Genomic DNA, 24,124 nt, shown 5'->3' on the forward strand with positions numbered 1-24,124 from the left:
CAGCAGCTTATTTAGTTATTTAACAAGCTACGCTCAACATCTACTTCACCATCATGATTCCACCTGGGCTAACAAATTGACCAAACTGGTAAAATAGCACCTGAAAAGTCACCCTCTCCATCTGAGTGGTTTGGAAATGAAGCCCCACCCTGTTTACAACACTGAGAACAAAAACAAAGTCCCTCCAAGGAGCTGGGCAAATACAAGTCACACGCTCCAACCAACACAGGCAAACAACAACAATGTCAGAAGATCTACTGGGAGACCAGGCTATCAAACAACAGCAGCTCAAAAACAGGAGTGTTTGTGTGTGTCTGTGTGTGTGTGTGTGAGAGAGAGAGAGAGAGAGAGAGAGAGAGAGAGAGAGAGAGAGAGAGAGAGAGAGAGAGAAAGAGTGAGAGCAAAAATAACCCCCTGAAATAGACAGGTCATCTGAGTCATCGTGTAAAGGGAAGGTACCTTCACCATCTCCCAAACCTCGAGAAACAACAGGAGTATGATTTTGTCTCGTTTATGCATGCAGCACTTTCACTCTCCTCCTCAGTACATATTCAAAGGACTCTGGATGCAACGAATCTAGATTAAACAATGTCGTCATTAGCAATGGTACTGTTTCATCCTGAGAGACTTGAAATCCATAAGGCCCTTCACAGTAACCTGCCTGTTACTAAGAGCCATGCACTGTTACTGTAAGCCAACCACACAGACTGTAGGCCAGCCATCACCAACAGGCGGACCGCGGTCCGGATCCGGACCCAGAAGCCATCCAATCCGGACCGCGTCTACAACCCGATAAATCAATGAGAATTTCTCCCTTTTGACGGAGCGTAGGCAACTAGTTTGAGCCTGCGCAGCCTTTGTAGTATTTTACAGCATTTTTTTTACTATCTCACGCGTCGCTAGCCAATCAAATCTGTGTGTTCATTGCCTGACGTCACCCAGTCTACATGTGAAAGCCTAGCTAACATTAACGTTACTGTTATCAGAGCGATTCCTTACTAATATTAGTTGGAGTTGGACACTGCATGACTGGAGAAACGTAACGACAAACGAAGAGGAAAGTGAGATAATATAAGACAGAAGTAACGTCAGCCTATACATGCCGTGCGTATTGAAAATAGGGCGTTCCATCAAGTGGACCGAGTTGTATATACTCATTCTCTCCGCGGGTAGCTCTAAACCTGTTTGTCTCATATGTTCCAAGAAATGTTGCCTACTTTATTTGATTTTAAAGTAAGTTGGGGACCATACAACTGAAGTGAACAATATTTTAACTTCCATGCGTATTTCACAGTAACATACCTGCTGCTATACAACAATATGATATGAATATGCAAGGAAACAAATCTGCGTTGAGGGCATAAAAAATGTACGCATCACCCTGACTTTGTCAAACTGGACCTCTTAGAACTTTACTTGATTACCCCTGCTGTAGGCTATTCATAAGTTCATCAAGTTAAAACTGTTTTGAGGCTAATTAATTCATTTGACATGGCTGTGTCTGCCAAACATAGTTAAGTCAACTTTTCTGGTTTCATCAAAAGAGCTTCCATGTAGAGAACAAGCCAGAACATAGCCTCGGTGCAGTTGGCCTGGTCTACTCTCTTGTCTCTGCGAGATTGTTGATGTTGCTGGAACAGCGAACTACACACTTTCATCTGAATTCTGGCCGGCCCGCTCTTAGAGCATTGCATCTTAAGTAATTATTACTAGCCAATTACCACCCAGCTGGGAAAAACAGATATTTTCCACAAAATTAGAATATCATGAAAAAGTTCATTTTTTTTGCCATAATTCCTTTCAAAAACTGAAACGTTCATATATTATAGATTCATTACACATTGCACAAAGTATTGCAAGTAATTTGTTTAACTTTGCATATGTTTGGCTTCCAGCTAATAAAACCCCAAAAAACAGTATTTCAAGAAATTAAATTAAATTATTTTCAAAACAGAAATGTCAATCTTCTGAAAAGTTATGTTCATGTCTGCACTCAACACTTGGTGACGAATCCTTTTGCATGAATTACTGCGTCAATGTGCCGTGGCATGGAGACGACCAGCCTGTGGCATTGCTCTGGCTCAGGTTGCCTTGATGCCAGCCTTCAGCTCCTTTATGGAGTTCAGGTCAGGTGAGTTTGCTGGCCAATCGAGCGCTGTTATAGCATGGTTATTAAACCAGGTGTTGGTTGTTTGAGCAGTATGAGCAGGTGCCAAGTCGTGCTGGAAAATAAAATCAGAATCTCCATAAAGGTTCTCAGCAGAAAGAATCATGGAGTGCTTCTTCACAGAGACAGTGGACCAACACCAGGACTTGACATGGCGCCCTTAATCATCACTGACTGTGGAAACTTCACACTGGACCTCGAGCAGCTTGGATTCTGCCTCTCCAGTCTTCCTCCAAACCTTGGGACCTTGATTTCCAAATGAAATACAGACTTTACTCTCATCTGAAAAGAGGACATTGGAACACTGAGCAGCAGTCCAGACCTTCTTCTTAGCCCAGGTGAGATGCTTCCGACGTTGTCTAAGGTTTAGGAGTGGCTTGACTCAAGGAATCCGACAGTTGTAGCCCATGTCCCGGATACGTCTGTACGTGGTGATTTTTGAAGCACTGACTCCAGCCTCAGTCCACTCTCTGTAAATCTCCACCAAAATGTTTTATCGTCTTTGCTTGACAATCCACTGAAGCCTACGGTCAGCCCTTTTGCTTGTGCACCTTCTTCTTCTTTTTCCCATCCTCGCAGGCATCCAGCCCGTTGGCCTCCGCCGCACAGGAACCACAGCACGTCTCGCCTGCCGGGCCGTGGAGCCTAACCACCTGCTCCACGACAGGCTCACTGCAACAGCAGAGCCTCCCTGGCATCTCAAGTCGAGACACCCTTAATCGCCTCCGGACCGGTGTCGGACGCTTCTGCTCATCGATGCACAGATGGGGCTTGGTATCCTGCACGGCGTGCAAGTATGGCGCTGAGGAACAAACCGCAGACCATGTCATCCAGGACTGTCCGACATACCGGAGAACCAACGGAATGCATGGCCTGGCTGTTTCGGATGACGAAACGGTGACATGGCTCCTGGAGGTGTGCCCGGATATATAGCCCGGGTGACCCCTCACCCAGGCTCAGGGTGGTAAAAGGATAGCCCCTCGGCCACGAGCCTGGGGAGGAGAGGAGAACACAACACCTAACCCGCACGAAGAAGAATAACCTTCTTCTGCCACATTTTCCCTTCCACTAAACTTTCTATTGACATGCTTGGACACTGCACTCTGTGAACAGCCAGACTCCTTAGCGATGACCTTTTGTCTTCTGGAGGGTGCCAATGATGGTCTTCTTGACAATTGTCAAGTCTGCAGTCTTCCCCATACTGAACCAAACTGAGATTCAATTTAACGACATACTGTAGGAAAACGTTGCAGGTGTTTTGAGTGATCAGATGATTAGAGTGTGATACTCTATCTAAAACATTAATTCTCTGAGACTGAGAAGTAAATGCAGATTTTCTTCACACTATTCTGATTTCTTGAAATACTGTTTTTGGGGTTTTCTGGAGCTGTAAGCCAAAATTATGAAAAATGAAACAAATAAAGGCTATAAATATTTCACTTTGTGTGTAATGAATATATAATCTATGGAAGTTTCCCTTTGTTTGAAAGGAATTATGGCAAAAAAAACTTTTCCATGATATTCAAATTTTTTGGAAAGGATCGTATATATATATAACTCCATCCCCTGCTATCTGGAGGTGATCCTGAGGGCAGAAGGAATGTAAGGACATTTTAAATCCATTTAAAACATGAATAATGTATATAGTGTATGACCTGTCTTGTTCTGTATATTTTCCTTGTGCAAAGTCCGAAACTTTTTTTTACTGCATCAATACTGTACCGCGGAAAATCGCTATAGTAACACGGAAAGAAATATTGCAATGCATTGCTGTATCAATTTTATTACACAGCCATGGCACACTCGATGGCAACTGAGATACTGCATGTCCTCACTTTGCTTGGCTGTGATGAGAGAACACTTTCGAAAATTCATCTGATAACTTTTGTGAAGCTTGGTCTGAAGATCATTTGTGCCAATTTTAGTGAAGATTGGAAAAAGATTAAGGCCTGTGAAAGTTTTTTTGACTTTTTCATGAAATCCAATATGGTGGACAATCCAATACAGTGGAAATGATGTCATAGGATGCGTTGAACTCGGCTTGATCCAAGGACGATCCAACGATACCTCAATTTTGAAAATCAGGCATACAGTTCAACATAAACGCAACTCCAACTTTAATATGTTAGTGGAGCTAGTGTCCAAGGTGTCGACATGAGACTTGATAACAAGAGTCATGGAACTATCCCAGATCACTGTTCCAAATTTGGTTTTTGATACATCAAGAAGATGCTGAGATATGACCTCATTGCCTATTTGGCACCTTCACAGAGGATTTCTATTGGCTGTAACAAGCGAACGTTTTCGTAAATCAAAAAAACATCTGAACTTTTGTGCAGTTTGGCCTGAAGATCATGTGTGTCAATTTTGGTGAAGATTGGAGAAACATTGTTGCCTGTGAGACTTTTTTTTGACTTTTTCATCAAATGTAATACAGTGGAAAATAATGTCATTGAACTCTGCTTGAGCCAAGGAGTCCAATTGCATATGGGCATACAGGTCAAAAGTTGCGGGCATAAATGCACCTTCAACTTTGACAGGTTGGTGGCGCTAGTGTTCGTGGTGTTGACATGGGGTTATGGGACTGTCCCAAATGTGTGTGCCAAATTTCACAACTTTTGACCATACGGTTCTATGGGCTGCCAGAGACTCCAATACATTAGAAGATGATTAAGATGATTAAGAAGATTAAAAAGGGGTACAATCAAAAAGGGTACAAAATCTATGATGGCCTACGCAGCTTCGCTGCTTGGCCCCCAATAAACAAGAGACAACCAGTCAATTAGGAACCAGTTTTAAAAATGAGGGTTCGGTATGATACTTTGTGTACAAACAGATAAAAGGAGCACTATTAAAAAACAGGAGATTCAACTTCAAAGTAAATCTGCATCAGTTTGGTGCACATGCATTGGTTAAATTCATTATAACACATGTGCTTACAAGGTAATTAATATGCACCTCCAATTAAGTAAGTTTTAATTGTGAACAAGGTTTTACAGAGCATGGGAATAACGCTGTTCCACTTAATAGTTCAAATGAAACATGCCCTTTTCTTCAGAAGAGAGTGCAAAGGGAGAATAACATTGTTTAATTCAAAGGCAGAAGGAAAGACTGCATTAACAACCTGTCAACAAAATTAGCATTGCTGCTCTCGCCGTCTCCCTGGCTCTCCCTTGCCTCTCCTCAAGCCCACAGCGCTGCCGGCTCAGATCCGAGTGCTCTGATGGCTTATCACATAGCGAGCGGCAGGCCTAAGCTGGAGCGATGCGCCCAAAGCATGATCAAAGCACAGCAACTTTGCGCACAGCACTGACGATGGAGGAGCGGGCCCTGCCATGTTGTTTCTTGTCAGGGCGGGGCTCCCAACCGAGAACACACCAGAGATGCAGAGGATGGGGCTCCTATAGTCAGTTGCTCCTAAGGCCTTAATGCACGTATTGAAATAGTATGGCTGGTTTAAACTAGCGCCTCTGCTTTTCCTGGGCTGAAACTGATCTAATTCTTACTGGGAAATTAAAATGAAAAAAGGACAGTGGTGGAGAGCAAATTGAAGCAAAGTCTTCCCTGAACTGAAGACCATGGTGAAAGACCTTGTACACACAGATACACATAAACAAACACACAGACTGGACAGCTGAGAGAAACAGGTGTTGAGGTCTCCTCCGGCAGCTGAACACAGATTGTAGCATATGGTATGGTAGGGCCCCTGATGACTGCCTACAACTGAGTGTTGCTTACCTGCAACACACCAAAAATACTTAATTATTAATCTAAGGGGGCCCAGATTGATCGGCCAGAAATCGGAATCAGACGATATAAAGAATATGAGATTGTGGAATTCCGATAATGCTTTCTAGCATGCATGCATGCACATTAACCTAAACCACACGTTAACGTAAAGTGAGACAGATGTAACACATGCCATCTGCAATGTATGTCAGGGCAAAATAAAAGTTTCAACACAACGCACACAGTCTCTCCCTTACACTCGTAGGCTACTCCTGTCCCCAGCAGCACCAGTGCATGTGTAGCTCCATTCTCCGGAGCGGAGTCACTGGAATGGCACTCACTTCTATGGCTAACTCGGGATAGCTCGCTTCAATGGTCACTACTCCGGTTATCTCGCTAAATCATGTCGTGCTACCTAGAGCGCACACACATGGTTTTGTTTACATAATTAAGTAAATATTGAGGTAGAAAAAAATAAAATGTGGATAGGTCTACTTTGGACTCAATTTGATGGATGAAATGTATTTGAATAAAATGTTAAACTGTCAGACCTGTAGGCCTACTACCAGCTGCTATAACAAAACAACAATAAAAAGATCAGTATCGGCAGTGTATCGGCAAATATGACTCATACTGTAGATGATCAGGGATCGTATCAGCGACAAAAAAAAATATTGTAGCGTCCCTAGTTAATACCACAGGAATGCAGTATTTAGGTCTACTGGTAGGCTAAATAAATTGATTATTCTTACACTGACAGACACAAAAGTATGCCTCGCCTGAAAGTAAAATTGGTGCTACTGGAGTGTATTAAGTTGATCTCCATTGTAGTCCATTTCCCAAGTGCCCATTTAAGGTGTCTCAGCAACAGGTTATGTATACTATGGAAGAGTGTGCATTGTGTAACACTGCCACTGAAATGCCTAGTTGAGTTCCCCTATGGGAGATCTGCAGTATTTCTTCTTCTCTACATGGGATCCTGACTGTGGACTCTTGAACCACAGACAAGCCTATCCATCAGTCTGATCCCTCTCAGCTGTCAACACCACAGCTGGCCAAAAACCAACCAAGCCAATCCTGCATCTAATCTGACCTCTAATCCAATCAGATGGTCTGTGCTGCCTATATGGGTGGGACATGGAAAATGATACGTCGGTCCAAGCTCTGGGGGATAGGCTACAACCGGGGGTAGGCTAACATCTAGGCTACAACTGGGGGCATGATGACATCGACTACTGTCTAAACACAAGTGGGAAACTCTGGAACTACCCCTAACTATGAATACTGTACTCCGACGCTGGATGATGAATGTTACAGGCCCTGCTTCAATTACTTGGATACCTTTGATGAAAAGCCAAGCTTTGCAAAGCCAATTGCATTAAGCTAATATCAAATAATGTCAATCGATCACAAAACAGCATTCTTCACACACATTGGATGTCTTTAGAGTTTGATGTGCAGAGTATGAAAATGCTACTGTATTTGAATATGAGGCATGTGCATATGCACACATGCAATTGCTTTCTCTAGTAGATAATGCCTTTGTTGTGAGATGTCGCTCCGCTCTCAACTCCTACACATATGCAAAATTTTCACATCTCAATGCAAACCAACACTACACTACAGAGCTGAGTCAAACCATAGACATATTGAAAGTACAACACTCATATGTCCTTTCATTCTTACATTCTAGTATCTGTGTAAAGTGATGATCTACCTGCCAAAAATCATAGTTATTAGCCTACAGTGTGGTTATATAGAAGTTCTGCATACACAAAAGTGCACTTAAATCTAATAAAATGTTCCACCCTATTACGTGAATACAAATTGCCAATGTTATGCTGCATTCAAGTTGCATCGGAAACATTGACGTTGACGTTGAACTCGGAAAATCCGATGTTTTTGATACAACTGGAATATATCATTAACAGTGATTACAGCATTTCACACCCACAAAGAGAATATCCCGTATCATGTATAATTTCATTTTATTCTGAAAATAATAAACATCTGACTCTGTCCAATAATATATATATTAACCCCATACACATATTATTGGACAGTGTAACAAACTACTGTATAAGAAAATACTTTACAATTTATTCATTAAACAAACATATATAAAAATATATATATATATATATATATATATATATATATAAATGTGTGTGTGTCTATATATATATATATATATATATATATATACATACACACACACACATACTGGTATTCTGTCATCCTCCCTCCCTTTATTAAGGACAGATGACAGAGGAAGACAGTAATTAATGGCTGGCTGAGTTAATGGCTGTCCTGAGCGTTTGCAGTCTCCATGGAGACAGCGAAGCAGCTCCGAGCTCACCTGAAAGTGTCCACTCCCCTGACCAATGGTCTGCCTCCCTGGCATGGCGAGCACAGTGTGCCAGGGCACGGCACAGAGAGAGAGCAGCTGCCTCCACACGCCACAGGGGGTGGGACACACTAACCTTTACCCTGCAAATACTGTTCTGCTCCCTTTGTTATCCCCTCCATTAATGCAATCACATACTCATAAATACTATGCTGTAGTCCCATTAAGGCTTCTTTATGCATGATAGTAGGGTGTATGCCCCATTCTATGCTGTTACACTGATTCACATTTTCAAAATGTTATATATATATATATATATATATATATATATATTAGGGTTGCACGATTATGACAAAAGATAATAATTGTGATTATTTGCTTCAAAATGGTAATTGCGATTAATAATTGTGATTAATATTTCAAAGTAATAGCTTTAGCTCTGCACAGTTTGCATATGACCTGCTGGGCTTGAGCGAAATCATCTTTTTCGTAACCACTCAGCGGGAACGCATGTGATTGGTCAGACAGCATAAGCGCCTGTGATTCGTCCGTGTAGTCCTAGCACACTCAATTCAAAGCAAAATGATTAATTACATTAATTGCGGCCTTTTGCGATTAGTTAATCGTGGAGGTCATAATCGCAATTTCGATTAATTCACGATTAATTGTGCAGCCCTAATATATATATATATATATATATATATATATATATATATATACATATATAGATAAGATAGATAGATAAGAGATGTATACAGTATGTGCTCATTGAAAAGTTACATAACGTTCAATGTTGTATGCAAATAAAATAATTAAGTTAAGTATGAAGCAAGGGAATACCCTCAAACTAGTCGGCTACTACACTGGAAATACCCTCTGCGTACCAAGGTAAAGCCTCATTCCCACATTGGGACAAAAATAACTCTTCTTATCGTTCAGCTGCTAGCAGGGTGAACCGTCTACAGACCCTCGGTGCTCAGCACGGGGTATTTCAGAGTGTGTTCACAAATACTGAGCCCTCAGATGAAAGAGCAAGATGGTCCTCTGTGGGATGGGCCCTCAGACTGAACGCATGAGTGACTGATTACTTTCTCACCAATTTAGCCTCGGCTCTCCACTCAGAGGAGCCCAAATACAAGGCTGAATGCTGGAGAGGCCAAATTGAAAATAAGGACTTTTGAAATTAAATAAAAGTAAATAAAAGACTGGAATTCAAGGACACTCTGTAATAACACCACATACAATAATGATTCCATCTGGTTTTATTTTCAGTTGGAGTGGTGGGCAGAGAACGTATTGTAGATTTATCTAGGCTAAAACCAGACCCAGTTTGTTCCTGTCATGCTAGCCACGGGTTAAAGAGTCGGCAAGAGGAGAAAGGCTTGGGCTCTCTCTAAGTACTGGCTATGTCAAACACCAGGCCTGGAAAGTTGCAAAGAAAGTTCACCCTGTGCTTTTAAACTTGGGTCAGCATTTGCGAAGGTCCATTTCTGCATAAGTGAGCACACAAACCCCACTGCCTGTTCAAATAGTCTGCAGCTCTCTCTCTCAGGCAGCTCATGACAACAGCCCAGCAGCAGCACTGTTTGATCTCCAATGTTTTCCTTAATCTGGGTTGTCAAGGTTCGCTTGTTGGAGGCTGTTTACTTTACTTCTCCTACAAAAAGTGTGTTTTTTTTTCTTTCAGACAATGACTAATCCAAAGAGCAAGGAGGAGTGAGCTCTGCCAGCCATAGATGTTAAAGCTGCAGTTGCCTTTTATTTTGGAGATGGTTTTAGCCCTAGTGGTGCCAGCTGCAGATTGAGTCTGACTTTGCTCTTTATTGTGAGGAAATTAATATTTAACTTTTAGATACGTGCTTGTGGTGTTCCCTCACAGTAAACACCATTGTCAGTATCTGTGAACTTAATCTGCTTTTAGCATGGTCCATGAACAACTGCATCTTTTGGATATAGGGATAGCAACATATTAACTGTAAATTCAAAACATTACAAGTAGTTTCTAAATTAAAATTGAAATACATTAATTGTTTGCTACATGTATTTCACTTCAGTGAGAGTACATGTTCTTTGGACATTCATAATACAATGTAAATGTTTATGTTTTTATCAAACTAAGCATTGGTAATAGTCTATATTTTACCTGACAATTGGAAGTTATATTTTTTCTACATTTTGAGCCAGCAATAAGCTCTATATATTAACAATATAATATGTTGTATCCGTTCCTCTAACAAAGGTCAGATACGGGTTGCTTGTAATCCACAACAACAAACTAAAGAAACTGATGAAGAGCCACCAACTTCAAAACTAGCATGAACTACTAAATACAGAGGAATAACTTCACAAGAAATGAAGCTAATAATCAGGAATCAACTCCCTGTCCCAATCAACGTCCATGTAAAAATCATTTAAAACAGCATAGCCATTTAAAGCAGTTATAAGTTCATGGTAATCACACTAATGCCGTTTTGCAAGCCATAAGGACAGACAGTTGGAAAATATCAAATTGTGACACAAATATTATGTCAATGCACATAATAAAATACTGTCAAAAGGATTTACAATGTTTCAGTAAAATCACATAATGACACTACTGACAAAAGTTTTCCCCACTGCCCCCAGCAGTCGCCCAACAGAGTTTTTGGAAGGTGGGTAGCACGTGGGGAAAATCCTTATCTCTTATTTTGGACCAGAGAAATCACGGCACTAACTTCCTCACACTATATAACAGAAAGTTCAAATTCATTTGTATACTTCAAGCAATGCGTTTAAGCATAGGTCTTTAAAGTGTGACTTGAACTTCCTTCTTGATAAAACGCATTTTACCCGAGGTCACAATCATAAGAAAAAAGCCAGCAAAAACTAGAGCAAACTTTCAGTAAAGTCTAAGAGGCAGTAGGCTACCCTATCACTGGCCATTAACGACAATTGGCAAATGTAGCCCTCAAAACGATTCGTTAAACCGTATATGCCCTCTGGTAATATCACAGGTGTTGTTTATTTGTTTATTTCTCCATAGAAACATTATCAAAAACAGTGGCAAACAAAGACAAACTCCATGTATGTGACCTGGAACAGCAATAACAATGTAACGAGCGAACACTATCATATTGTAAACTTACCGGAATCGACAATTGTAGGTGCGCGTAGAAGACAAAATTCTGCTACAGATAATGAACTGTACACGCGATCTTGTGTACCAAGAAAGCATGCAACAATCACACTGTAAATACTAACAATATTACTCCGCTTGGGGGACTAACTTTAACTACGAGCTGAAATCTCTGCTGCATTCACGGAGAGTGCCGTTTCGGGAAAATATTCTACAGTTTCACACCACCTTCTGTCTCGAACATGAGAGCAAGCTGCTTCTAATGTTATTACATTTTAATGCGTCTTAAAAGAAAAAGCAATCGCGGATTTAGATGTTGTTATTTTCTGATGTTCCAAGTCCGTGACGTCATATCCACCTGCTGGGTAAACAACATTCATTGCAGATCTTCACAGAATTTCAAGAGAAGTAGTCTTTACCGTTGAAATGCTACAGTAGGCTACAAGCCCGGGTAATGTAGGCTATCGGTCTCATGGTGAGAATGTAATTATGCATTAGTTTTACCACAAAGGGTCGACATCAGAGTAGCCTATTGCCACAAAGTGGAAATGTCATGGATAACTAATTACAAGTGAGACAAAACCTTTCTAATATTCTGCACTTTATCCAAAAGGGGGTTACTGGAATTGGTATGACTTTGAAACATGAAATCATGCATCCGACTGGGCTACTTGATAACTTTTAGAAAACTATTGTAGCTACTGTTGCAGACGTTTTTGGCTACTATAGGCTAGGCTATGTGTAGCCTACTGTGAGTTCCTCGTAGATAATAGCCTTTATGACAATCTGCAAGTGTGTGACTGCCCATATTAAACAGATGTAGGCTAATTATGTAGTGTATGCTCAGTGGTAGGCTATTATCCTGGGTTAAAGTATCTTGGTATCATTTCAATAGTTAACTTGCCTAGTATGTTCTTTCAGTAACCTCCCCGTTTGCAGTAGTGTTTGTACACCCCTTATATTCCCATAGGATTTGATCAATTTTGCCGGCGAGACAGATTTTTCCCTTAATAAAATGTCTCTACTGTCAATAACTAAGCTATGTGAAGACATTATGATAGTAATTAAAATGCCTGTCATTTGTCCTTGAGGAGGAGAATTAGGCTGGTTCAATACTCCAGTTAACACTCATCGAAAAGCAACATTAATTCAACGCTAAAGAAATATATTTCTAATGTCTTGTCCTTGATCAAGGTCTGAAAAGCACAGCTCATGTCATTATACACGACAGTAAATTTATCATGGCTGCATCGAGGAAGAATGATGCGGATGGGTAGTCTTGGAAAAATACTATACTTGGGTATAGAGCGCCACCCTCTGGCAGTCTTGGTACAAGTGGTCCCACCTATTGAAAGATTGCCGTATAGAAAAACACTTGCAAAAGTCAATACTGAAATTAAAATTGTCAATATTACTAGATAAACTAGCCTAACACAGGCATAGGCCATACTGTCTTTATTAAGAGTTTTAATTTAAATATGTATAATTGCTTCATTAATTATTGTGCACATATTGTAAGTCATTGCAAAAACACTAATCTGATTCAGTCTATAAACACAAAATAAGACCATTATAAATGTATTATAAATACTATATGGATTGGTGAAAACATGTATGATGGTTTTTGTTTGTGGCATATTCACACAACATAAGTGTTATTCTTTATAACGTGTGACCAAAATAAACTCATTCATTCATTCATATATAAGGGAGGCTAAATACTGTACGGCAAATGTTCAATCAAAAGATTACCAGTTCAGACATAATAATATAGTAAAGTGGAACTAACAAGAAACGCTACATGATGGTGAGGCATGAGCGCTGTGTCATTGGTTAAGCGGAAGTATCACATCAATAATAACAATAACAGCATGCCCCTTAGAATGATCACAATGTGTTGAATGGTCCTCTATTCAGAAATACACTCAAAAACACACTAATGTAGGAGTTCTGTGGTACTAACACATTAGGAGCTCTGTAATACTAACACATTTTTTATTCATGAATATTATTATAATTTGCACATTCTGAAGGAGTTATGACATCAACATTTGGTATAACAATTCAGACAAACTTATTGTATGAATCAAATATTGTCTCATGCAATTTATGGAATTAATTAATGTTTCATATTACAAAGACAATCCAACACAATTACAACCCCCCTTTGTCAGATGACTAATCTGTATTTGTGTATTCTTGAGCACAGTGAGCTCAATAGAGAGCTACAGTGCTTAAGTGGTTTCATGTAAATTATTTGACACATTTGTTGGTTTGATAGGGCAGATGTGCAGTGGATTAGCCTTGGATTGATGGAGCGCTGCTTTAAAACAAATTATTTGAGGATCACTATCAGTTATGTAACACCCTCTCATATGCACTCATGCACACAACAGAGTAATTAGCTTTCTGTTAATTAGGTAATTAAACAAATGAAAGGAATCTACCATTTCCAAAGGGGTTTCATGTGATGTTCTCCCATGCTGCCGAGGGACTGTCTCGTGAACAACAGAGAAACAATAGAAGACTAGTTCTGTACATGTAGCCTACTGAAAGACCACTTCTGGAGAGGGTTCAGAGATAATGACTTCAGAGGACATTTCACCCATGTCTGTGCAGTGCGGTTTGGCAGCAAGGGACACAATGATTGCAATTGACAAGCAATCAAAATGTCACATCTGTCACAAATGGCAAATACAGTACTTCACTCTAGATGGTCACTACATTTCATTGGTTAAGGAGGGACTGTGCTGAGCAGACACGTGTTTGTTACTTGACTGCTCTTCTTTTCTTGGGGGGAGGTTATGTCCATAACCAAATCAGAACTATTTGTCAACTTTGCTTCCAATTTGTGTTGCAGATTGATCGCAACATGTGTAACATCCAGTGGGTGGCAGAAGTGGGGCATCAAGAAACTCAAAAGGCAATAATGAAGCAGTAACATTTTATCTCAAATGGGACATTTTATTAAATCAACATAAAAAATAAAAAAAATCTAACAAACATTGGGACATTGCATACGTTTGAACATTCTACGATTGAAGCCCTGGACAGAGGAAGGCACATTTCTTGAAGGAAATAAGATCAGTACACCTCAGAAACTAATATGATCTCCCAAAGACTAGACTGTATTAGCCACCTGAAAGAGCTACAAAGCACCCACATCAGACTTAAAACTGTGCTTCAGTGCTTTTCACATTTATCAAGTCACATACTGTGCTTCTGAATGAGGCTTGACACATACAAAGATATCCATACTGCATCTTGTATACAACAGATAGGCAGCCCACTTGATCAAAACCTGTAGCCAGTTTTACAAGGGTCAACATTATTTTCCCAAGTGTTCTTAAAGTGTCCGATTCCCAAAAATAGATAGTCCCAAACTATAGTATAAGCAATTTAATGTGAAGCTCGCCCATTGAAGATGCTGAGGCTAGCCTTTCCTCTGGAAGTGCAACTTGGAATGATGGTCTTCTCAAGAGAATACTGTATTCTACATCTGAAGTAAAATTATAGAGCAAATTGCACCCTATCTGAACAGATAGATAAATGTGTAGAGATAAATAAAACTGTGTTAGCATAAATGTTCTACGTTCTTTGGTCTAGCAACAAAGATAACCACTATAAGTAATACAGTAAGAGTGAACTGACAGCACCATAGAAGCAATGATATGAGGGGATGTTATTTGTACATCATTCCGTGTATTTTACTTACCATTTTGATTGAATTCAGTGAATTGTAAAGTGTCTTTACGTCTAACACAACATATTGCCAACCATTATTCTGCAGTTAAAAGTGATACCTAAAAAATACATTAAAAAATGAAAGACAAAACAATAAGGTAAGTGCCCACTGCATACTGTCCACTTTGTAAAATTGAACAAACTACAACAAAAATCTATGGATCTCCTTTGATACAGGTAGTTATGTGCAATGTCACCAACTATGATGTGCAGTATATTATGTATACAGTAAAAGTGTGCCAACATCATAAAATGCTTACATCTGTATACTGTAGAACTTTCACTACTGCCTGAAAGTTCTTTGGCACTAATGGATCAAACAATTAAATATGACAAAGCTAAAAAACTCTCTTGTAAAAATAAAAAAATAGCATGTTAGTGGACACAAGGAGGGGGAAACATGCGCCAGTATCTGTGTGTGCCATGTCTGCAGACCGCATCGAATGAGACAGTCAATAACAGAGCTCTATGACTTGCTGAGTGGAGAACACGGCAATGGCAGTGCAGCTCAGTCAGGATATTGTGTTATCATTCCAAAAAATTAGCCATGACAATGTCATGAACCTGAACTAACAGCAAATTCAAAATCAGCTGACTGTTCAAACAGTCCTACTTTAAGGATATAGAATCACTGAGTAAAAGTCTGAATCAAGAGCTTATTTACATAAAGAGATAAAAGGCATCATACTGGAATCTCGGCCACTTAAATCTATAAAAATATATCAATAAATTGTCCAAATAGGCTAGGTGAAATTCTTACGTTGAGGAAAGTATAGTGTATAAAAGCAGGAGCTAATGTCTTGAACGTCCTCCTTCGAACGCATGATGTTCCCTGTGAGCTGTAAGATGAAAACTCAGTCATTCAATGGCATATACCACACGTATGCATTTTATTTTAGACCATGAATAAAATATGAACTCTTTAAGAGAAGATATCATATATACTGTACAAACATTACAAACAATGATGCATACTTACATTTATAAAACACTGCTTTGAAAGATATGTGAGGAAGGAGTTCATAAACTTTGCCCAAGATATTTGCTTCACTCGCAAGAGATGCATTTCCATTCCAGACTTGAACCACATCCTCTCGATCTCGAACACTAACACTGACACCAACAACCTCATCATCTGTAAAAGAGGACAAAGAAATCTGAACTTCTGTCCACAGTTTACCTTAACATGATTACTTCCTACAGTAGGCTTTCAAACATAGTAACATGTTATTAAGATAATTAAAGAGTTACATGTTTCAAATTCAACAGGAACTCTTAGTAAAAACAACCTGTCTCAACCTTATTGCAACAATGTACTTGAGAATGTATCACAATCTAATTTGAGAATGTACTTGAGACTGTATCACAATGTATTACAATGTAATTTGCTGTATTAATTACAGCCTTATGGCACAGATGAGGAGCAACTTAAATGTTATAATATGACTATGAGACAGACAGTTCTGGCATAGAATTATTTTCAGCAGAAATGAAACAGCCCAAGACTGCCCTCTAGTTTCTAGTCATGATATGGTGTCATGTACTAACTGGGGATTCACCTGAAGCACAGTAGTCTGCAAACTGCTCCCCGATAGTAGCAAGTAACAACTCCTTCCAAACGGCAGACTAAAATGGTAAATATGAAAGAAAGTCTTCAACAAAGAGGTCAATCAAAGTGAAAATATCAATATAATGAAACAAGTAGGCTAAAGCAAAACACTGCCATCACGTATTCAACGGATGAACTGTGAAGTGGATCAAGTTCATGTGGCATACAGTGCTGTCTTTTGGTATTTTCATCTTCCATACTCCTCCTTTGGCATTACTTTCTTCTTCCCTGTTGGAGTGGAAACAGAAAAATTTGATTTTGGCTGTCGCTTCATGTACTTCACACTCACATCGATCGGTACAATACTACAAACATGAAATATTGCATTCCGATTCTAGAGAAAACGTAATTGAAATCACTGGATACACAAGTTAGACTTGACTAGATTCCACTCGTTCCAATAAAATCACAGGAGGCTACAGCCCACTTGTTCCAGTCAAATGCGGAGGCTACAGTATGATACACAATGTCCAAAGAGCACTGACCATTTGTAACAGAAAATATGTAAAAAGGAAATGTACCATAGTGGCCTCCTCTCCCCGCGCATCAAGTGATAGCTACATCTCAGGGGCAGGGCCATCACAGGGGGGATGTTATTGTACACACTCCAGAAACTCTATTCACACAATAAAAGAACAGACACAAGCAAAAGACAAATTAGCATTTGTCTGAGACTAACAATTAGTGCCTCCCATAATCTGATGCACCAGATGCTAAATAGGAATAAGGGACTCGTCGAAGCACACTAACTGTATTCTAATCTCATATTTTATATAATGTAATCTGCAACTGTACATAATGTTAATTTACCTGCACCGATTGTACTGTGTAGATCTTTTTCAGGTTGGACTCACACTCTGCTGCTGTAGTCCCTGGTAATGACCTGTAAAGCAAGTTAAGACAAAATGCATCTTAAAAACGAAGTCGAGTCAGACTGTTCAAGATGTGTGACAAGGGTTCTAACGTTTTTGTGTTTGTTTTTACCACGGAGATAGTGTCCTCGCTACATTTAGTTTTTCTTTTCTTTTCAATTACAGGTAAGGCTTAGTCATGGATATAGGCTACCCTATAACGTTAGCATTACGCGAGCCTTAGCTTTAAAACTTTTTACGTTATAGAAATATTGGGAAATACTGCTGACTAGGCAAACTTGGCTGGCTAACTCAGGTCAGAACTAAGCAATGCATTCCACACGTACAATGGAATGATACAATAGGCAACAAATGTTACATGTTAATAAAGTGATCTGGATTGATGCAAATGACAAGGCCCCATACTGTAACTGACAATGTTCCAGCTTGCTAGCGTCACAGTATTTTGGAAGCGTCAGACCAAGCAAGCAATTTCACTCAAAATGTGCCTAAAGCTAGATAAATAGCTAGTAGCCTATGTAGTATAAGTCGAAGCAAGTGCCATTGTGTCTGCCAAAGTAATGAATCTCAGTCGTGATAACATAACGTAAGATAACGTTAGCTGACTGTGTAGCTAGCTCAGAATCGAGATAAGATGCTACGTAGTGGGCCTGCCTATGGGCTAGCCTAGGCTAGCTAGCCACACTGAATTAGCTCCACAGTGACTGGCAACTTCACGTCTCACGTATCAAAATGTGGTGTCAAGTGGGCCAGCACAGTCGTGTATATGCGAGCCCTTACCTGTCGAGCCAAAATGTCCACGGGGAGTGCAGGGGCAACGTTGTGCCGTCTTCTTGTTGAATCTTTGTGATATTTTCCAGCTCTTTCTCGTCAATGTCGATAGTATTGGCAGCAGAAACCGAGTGATCACTCTGTGTTTCTGTGTTAATTTGAAGTTGTGTGCCTGCAGGAGCAGCCATTTTCGGTGCAATATCAGTCTTGAGAAGAAAACCGGTTTCGCTCGAGAAACTGATACCCCACTTTCTCTCTCTCTCGCTGCCCCCACAGCGCTGACACGCCTGCAGCGTCACTGCAAAAAACGTCGCTCTGAGCACTGATGTTCCACTCGACTGGCTCTTCCTATCTATTCCTATCTCTTCCTATCTATCCGATGTTATAGGAATTCCCAACGCACGCGAAAGCAAGTAGTCAATACAATAGCCTATCTGGTGCATTCACCTTCACGCCATAAATTGTTTGAAACCTGAAGGGTTCCTTGCGACCTGAAAATGGTTCTATACTAGGCAATTATATATAACCTGACTTTCTTCTGAAAATGGTTTCAACCCTGTGGAACCTTTTTAAGGAGTTTTTAGTATCCTATTACAAACAAACTATATAGCACCTTTTATATTATCTTCAGAGATTGGGACAGACTTCAGACATGGACTTGTATCTACTGCAATAGGGTGCCTTACCTGCAGAGGGCATTGGTGAATCACAGCTGACTATCAGCTACTGCTCCAAGCCTAATTACTCAAATTATATGCGTTTTGTAAATACTTTAGGTCTAGCCTATTGGGTGTTCAGGCAGCAGTTAAATGTCTAAATCTGAGTTCTGATTGTACAGACTGTGTAACTGCATACCCCGCCATCTCTGGACCAACACCTGATCATGATCAATTGATCAGTTTGAACGCCTTGCCTTGTCTAAATTGATTATGTACTACTGAACACCTTGACAATAACAATTGACTATTGACAATTGACTGTATACTTGGATTTTAATAACTGTACCTATATTACCATCACAGTAATCCATGATTGGATGGAATAAGTAGATGGAGGGTCAATTTGATAGACTACTAGATAATAATGTTTTTAGTCTACTGAAAATTCAATGCTAAAGTAATTAGCAGCATAATTAGCTCCGGGCAGCACATAGCTCGGCTGGGGATCAGAAGGTCCCCGGTTCGATCCCAGCCCCGGCAGTGTGCTTAAGCAAGACACTGAACCCAAAAATGGTTCACAAGCGCCATGGTGGGCAGTACTTAGCACTGTTGCCTCACAGCAAGAAGGTCTCCCGGGCCTTTCTGTACAGAGACTGCATGTTCTCCCTGTGTTCACAAGGGTTCCCTCCTAATAACCTAATACGAAAAACATGCAGAAGAACAGATGCTCTTCAGTCTTGTCCCTGACCAGGAGTTGAACTAAGCACTTGGACTTGGTCCCCGGGTGTCACTGATGAGGCTACCCACTGCTCCTGGTTGCCCCTGGAGGAGGCAACATGTATGGGAAAATGCAGAGGACAAATTCCACCGGCGACCCCCAAAGTTGTGTGTGTGTGTCTGTGTGCTGTGTCGCCTCTCACCTGTGTGTACATGTGTGTGTCACCTTGTGGTTGATTAAAGACTTCTTGGGTCCTATGATTATTATTAGGGCAAATAATGAAGAAAATGGAAAATTGTCACAGACTTCCCAGATTAAAGTCGCACAGAGATGAAAAAGCATTCTGTCCCATTTTGGTTCACATAATTGGTCATAGTGTTCACCTATTCAACGATGTATGCCAAAAAAATTACAAAATTCTACTTTTGTTGTAATCTTATAATTTCTTACTTCCTGGAAAATGGTAGGTCACGTGCAATCACGACACCAGGTACCTTAGATTGTAGGCCAATAATCTCACGACATCCATCCTGCCAATCAAAATGTGAACTACTCTGTAGCCTCAAGTGTTGAATATCCCACCCGCTCGATAACGTTCCAATGAAATTCATCTAAACGTATGTCCCGCCTTTGCAGCCCTTTTCAGGTGGAAATACGTCACTAAGTATGGAAGCAAGATGTTCTCCAACTTTCCTTTCTGTGTGACTTTAAGTTTATTTTAATGGTAATCAGGGGTGTAGTGGATGGTAAACCCAAGTAAACTCACTTTACCCACCTCTTTAAAATGAGGCTGAGAGTTTACTCACCTATTTTCAGATCAACTGTATTAATCAACAAGGTGGGTGAACTCTGTACTCGACAAAGTTTACCCACTTTACCCCACCCAAAGTTTACAGTTCTTTATTTACCACTACACCCCTAATGGTAATGTACTGCATAGTGCATATACAATATAAGAAAATAATTCTAGCCTCATTGTCATGCCCCTATTAGCTATTAGCATAACCCGTAATATCAACATCATATCAAATAAAAAAAGTGACAATTCAAAAATGGTCAAAAAGTGTCCCAATTAGCCTCGTAGCTAGACATCCAGGGAGGATCTTGCCCCCGAGGTGGACTTCCAGACCTCCATCCAGGCATCCAGACTTCCAGACTATCTGGTCCTCCATCCAGCCTGATACAGACATCCAGCCTGGTCCTCTATCTAGCCTTCCAGAGTTCCAATGAGTATTCTGCCCTGGAGGTGGACATCCAGACATCTGGGGATGTTCCTGCCCTGGAGCTGGACTTCCAGACTTCCAGCCTGCCTGGTCCTCAATCCAGCCAGGTTCCATAGATCCAGACGTCCAGCCTGCCTGGTCCTCAATCCAGCCAGGTTCCAGAGATCCAGACGTCCAGCCTGCCTGGTCCTCAATCCAGCCAGGTTCCAGAGGTCCAGACGTCCAGCCTGCCTGGTCCTCAATCCAGCCAGGTTCCAGAGATCCAGACTCCCAGCCTGCCTGGTCCCCTGAAGTTAATTTGCCTGGTTCTCTGCCTGGTTGTCCATCCAGATATCCAGACCTCCAGTTTGCCTGGTCCTCCATCCAGCTATTCAGGCTGGAAGACTGCCTAGTCCTCCATACAGCTATCTAGTAGGGATGCACCGAGGCATCATTATCTGTATCTGTTCAAGCAACAAAATTATCTGTTTCTGTATATGGATAGGAATCGGAAGTGAGTTTATACTTCTGGTATAAACCGCACCCACATATATTTCCATTTCCTCATACTGTACTTGGTTTCTGGTCTAAAGAAAAAGGACAGGCTGTGTCATGATTTTAACTGGCTAGGTGTCATAATTTTATCCACAAAGTTACACTTTTTTCAACTGAAAAAAAGAAGCCAAGCCCACTACGAGCCTGCTGGTCTTCCATCAAGCCTGGTTCCAGACATCCAGTCTGCCTGCTCCTGTTTCCAGACCTCCGGGGAGGGTCCTGTTCCAGAGGTATGGATCTCCCCAGAGAGTGAAGGCCGACTGTGTGGTTCGCTGGCGGCCTGCTATGTTCAGATTAATTTGTTGAAAATCAAAACACCATTTTAATGTCTCAAAACACGGTTATTGTACTGCATTTGGTAGATAGCTAACAAGCAAAGGAGCAACCGAGGAGGTTGAAGGATGCTAGCACTCCTATTCATGTTAGCTTACGTTTGTTAACATATTGACTAATATTACTAACATAGCTACTGATCCATCCATCCATCCATCCATCCATCCATCCATCCATCCCTCCATCCCTCCATCCCTCCATCCCTCCATCCATCCCTCCATCCATCCCTCCATCCATCCATCCATCCATCCATCCATCTTCATCCGCTTATCCGGGGTCGGGTCGCGGAGGCAGCAGCTCCAGCAGGGGGCCCCAGACATCCCTTTCCCTAGCAGCATCAACCAGCTCTGCCTGGGGAATCTTTAGCCGCTCACAGGCCATTGCGGAGATGTAGTCCCGCCACCTAGTCCTGGGTCTACCCCGCGGCCTCCTCCCAGCCGGACACGCCTGGAACACCTCCCTAGGGAGGAGCCCAGGAGGCATCCTCACTAGATGCCCGAACCACCTCAACTGGCTCCTTTCGACGCAAAGGAGCAGCGGCTCTACTCCGAGTCTCTCCCGGATGACTGAACTTCTCACCCGATCTCTCAGGGAGACCCCAGCCACCCTCCGGAGAAAACTCATTTCGGCCGCTTGTATCCGTGCCTACTGATTCATACTTTACTTTTATTTTATTTGCTCAAGAGGGACAATGTACATTCATGAACATTTAATTAAAAATGTAAATGCACCCAATTACAGCCAGAAGGCTGATTTCCATTTCTATTCCCCCTGCCAGATGGTGCAGCGCTGCATGTCCTAATGGAGAAAGGTTATGCTACAGTGCAGTACAATGAAGAATAACAGTCCCAAATATATAATAAAATACAATATAGAACCACAGATGAATATTACAGTGTAATGTGTAAAAAGGGCATCATAGATACATCACATACATCAAATTACACATAATATATTGCACTATATTGCATACAAAAAATACAGGAGGCAACAACATTTATTTGATTTATACATGCTACAAAATAGATTGAAAAATACTGTTTACCCTGGTTAGACTATCTGTGAGTGCAGATTTGGGTGGACGTAAGCCATCCCTTCAAGTGTTTTTTAAAAGTGCCAAAAGGTGGGCGTTCCCTAACAGAAGACGTAGAGTATTCCAGAGGCTGCCACCTTTGACAGACAGAACCGTCTAACCAAAGATTAGAGCTTTGTAAATCATACAGGCATCTTTATAACTGCTAAAATTGACAAAGCTCAAAGCATATGTTTGGCCAGGATGTTACAGTGATGATAGGATTGTAGTTTCTTATCAAAGTTTTTCAGTGCTTTCTTGTACAGTGATTCTGTGATTCTATAGATCACTATACATTATATGTTATAACGTGGACTTAAAGTAGACACATATTACATTTCTAAGTTAGCTAGAAGCAAAGCCATTTCCAGTTTTTAGCAAGTAATTAGCTCACTAACGGTTATGCTAATTATTAAACTTGCTCAACGTGCAACTCCAAGCGTAATCTCATCTGCTAGGGCTATAGATTATATTTTAATCATAAAAGTTCATAAGAAACAACATTTCTGGGTTTAATATAGGCCATGTAGGGGTTTCTAGTGATGTGCCAGATGGTTTGTGTAACAATGTGAGCTTGCGACATCGGGATGGTCTCACGAGGCTAGAGTCATGGTGTTGTTCACAATAAACTCTCACTTTGCTATGTACACCATTATTACTACCCACATAATTCCCCGGGGGCGCTCAATGGGTTGGGGCGCATACCATATAAAGGCTAGTCCTTACCGCAGCCGCGTGGGTTCGAATCCGGCCCACGTCCTTTGCTGCATGTCTTCCTCTCTCTCTCTCTCCCAGCTTTCCTGCCAGTCCTTACACTATCCTATCCTAATAAAACAAAAATGCCTTAAAATATATCTTTAAAAAAAAAAAATCTCCAGCCCAGCAAAAGCGCAGGGTGAGAGGTAATGTTATCAGTGGCATGTTGGTTTGTTTGTTACCTCCGCCCAGCAACAGCGATGTTTTCAGTGGTGCGTGTTTTTTTGTATGTTTGTTTTTACGTCTCTTAGCAGGTGGAAGGGTGTAGCACGGCCCACCTTAGAAACCATTACATTTTGGAGCGGATCCAAATCACGGGGTGGGTCCACGAGCCACCCAGACATTCACTGCCTTTCAGGGGGGGGGAGGGTGTGGCATGTGCCAACTTTTAGAACCCATTAAATGTTGAAGCCGATCCAAATCATGGAGCAGGTCCATGAGCCATTTCTTGGTTTGAGAGCCATTCACTTTTGGA

At 41.0% G+C, this 24,124-nt stretch overlaps 2 protein-coding genes across 4 annotated transcripts in view; both read right to left on the reverse strand.

The window, feature by feature from the left end:
* The window catches only part of foxp1b (forkhead box P1b), a 157,308-nt gene extending 145,873 nt beyond the window's left edge, over nucleotides 1-11,435 (reverse strand). For all 3 annotated transcript variants that reach the window (XM_084440856.1, XM_084440857.1, XM_084440854.1), the window contains exon 1: nucleotides 11,369-11,435. The gene's annotated coding sequence lies outside the window, so the exon portion shown is untranslated. The remainder of the gene's footprint in view (nucleotides 1-11,368) is intronic.
* Nucleotides 11,436-14,345: 2,910 nt separating this feature from the next.
* On the reverse strand, nucleotides 14,346-18,597 carry LOC311310887 (eukaryotic translation initiation factor 4E type 3-like). Its single transcript, XM_084440472.1, has 7 exons — nucleotides 18,364-18,597; nucleotides 17,522-17,594; nucleotides 17,233-17,327; nucleotides 16,879-16,939; nucleotides 16,662-16,728; nucleotides 16,082-16,237; nucleotides 14,346-15,941 (listed from the first exon to the last, which is right to left on the reverse strand). The coding sequence occupies exons 1-7, from the start codon at nucleotides 18,540-18,542 to the stop codon at nucleotides 15,895-15,897; spliced, it is 678 nt and encodes a 225-aa protein (XP_084296598.1). The 5' UTR covers nucleotides 18,543-18,597; the 3' UTR covers nucleotides 14,346-15,894.
* Between the last annotated feature and the right edge of the window lie 5,527 nt (nucleotides 18,598-24,124).

Source organism: Borostomias antarcticus (genome assembly GCF_949987555.1).
Source record: "Borostomias antarcticus genome assembly, chromosome: 7".
In the NCBI taxonomy this organism is placed as follows: Eukaryota; Metazoa; Chordata; class Actinopteri; order Stomiiformes; family Stomiidae; genus Borostomias; species Borostomias antarcticus.

Coding starts and splice junctions, on each gene's coding strand:
- LOC311310887 (XM_084440472.1), bottom strand. CDS start 18,542: ATGGCTGCTCCTGCAGGCACACAACTTCAAATTAACACAGAAACACAG. Junction 17,595..18,363: donor TGGACATTTTGGCTCGACAG/GTAAGGGCTCGC, acceptor CTTGCTTTACAG/GTCATTACCAGGGACTACAG. Junction 16,238..16,661: donor TGCAGACTACTGTGCTTCAG/GTGAATCCCCAG, acceptor CCTCTTTTACAG/ATGATGAGGTTGTTGGTGTC.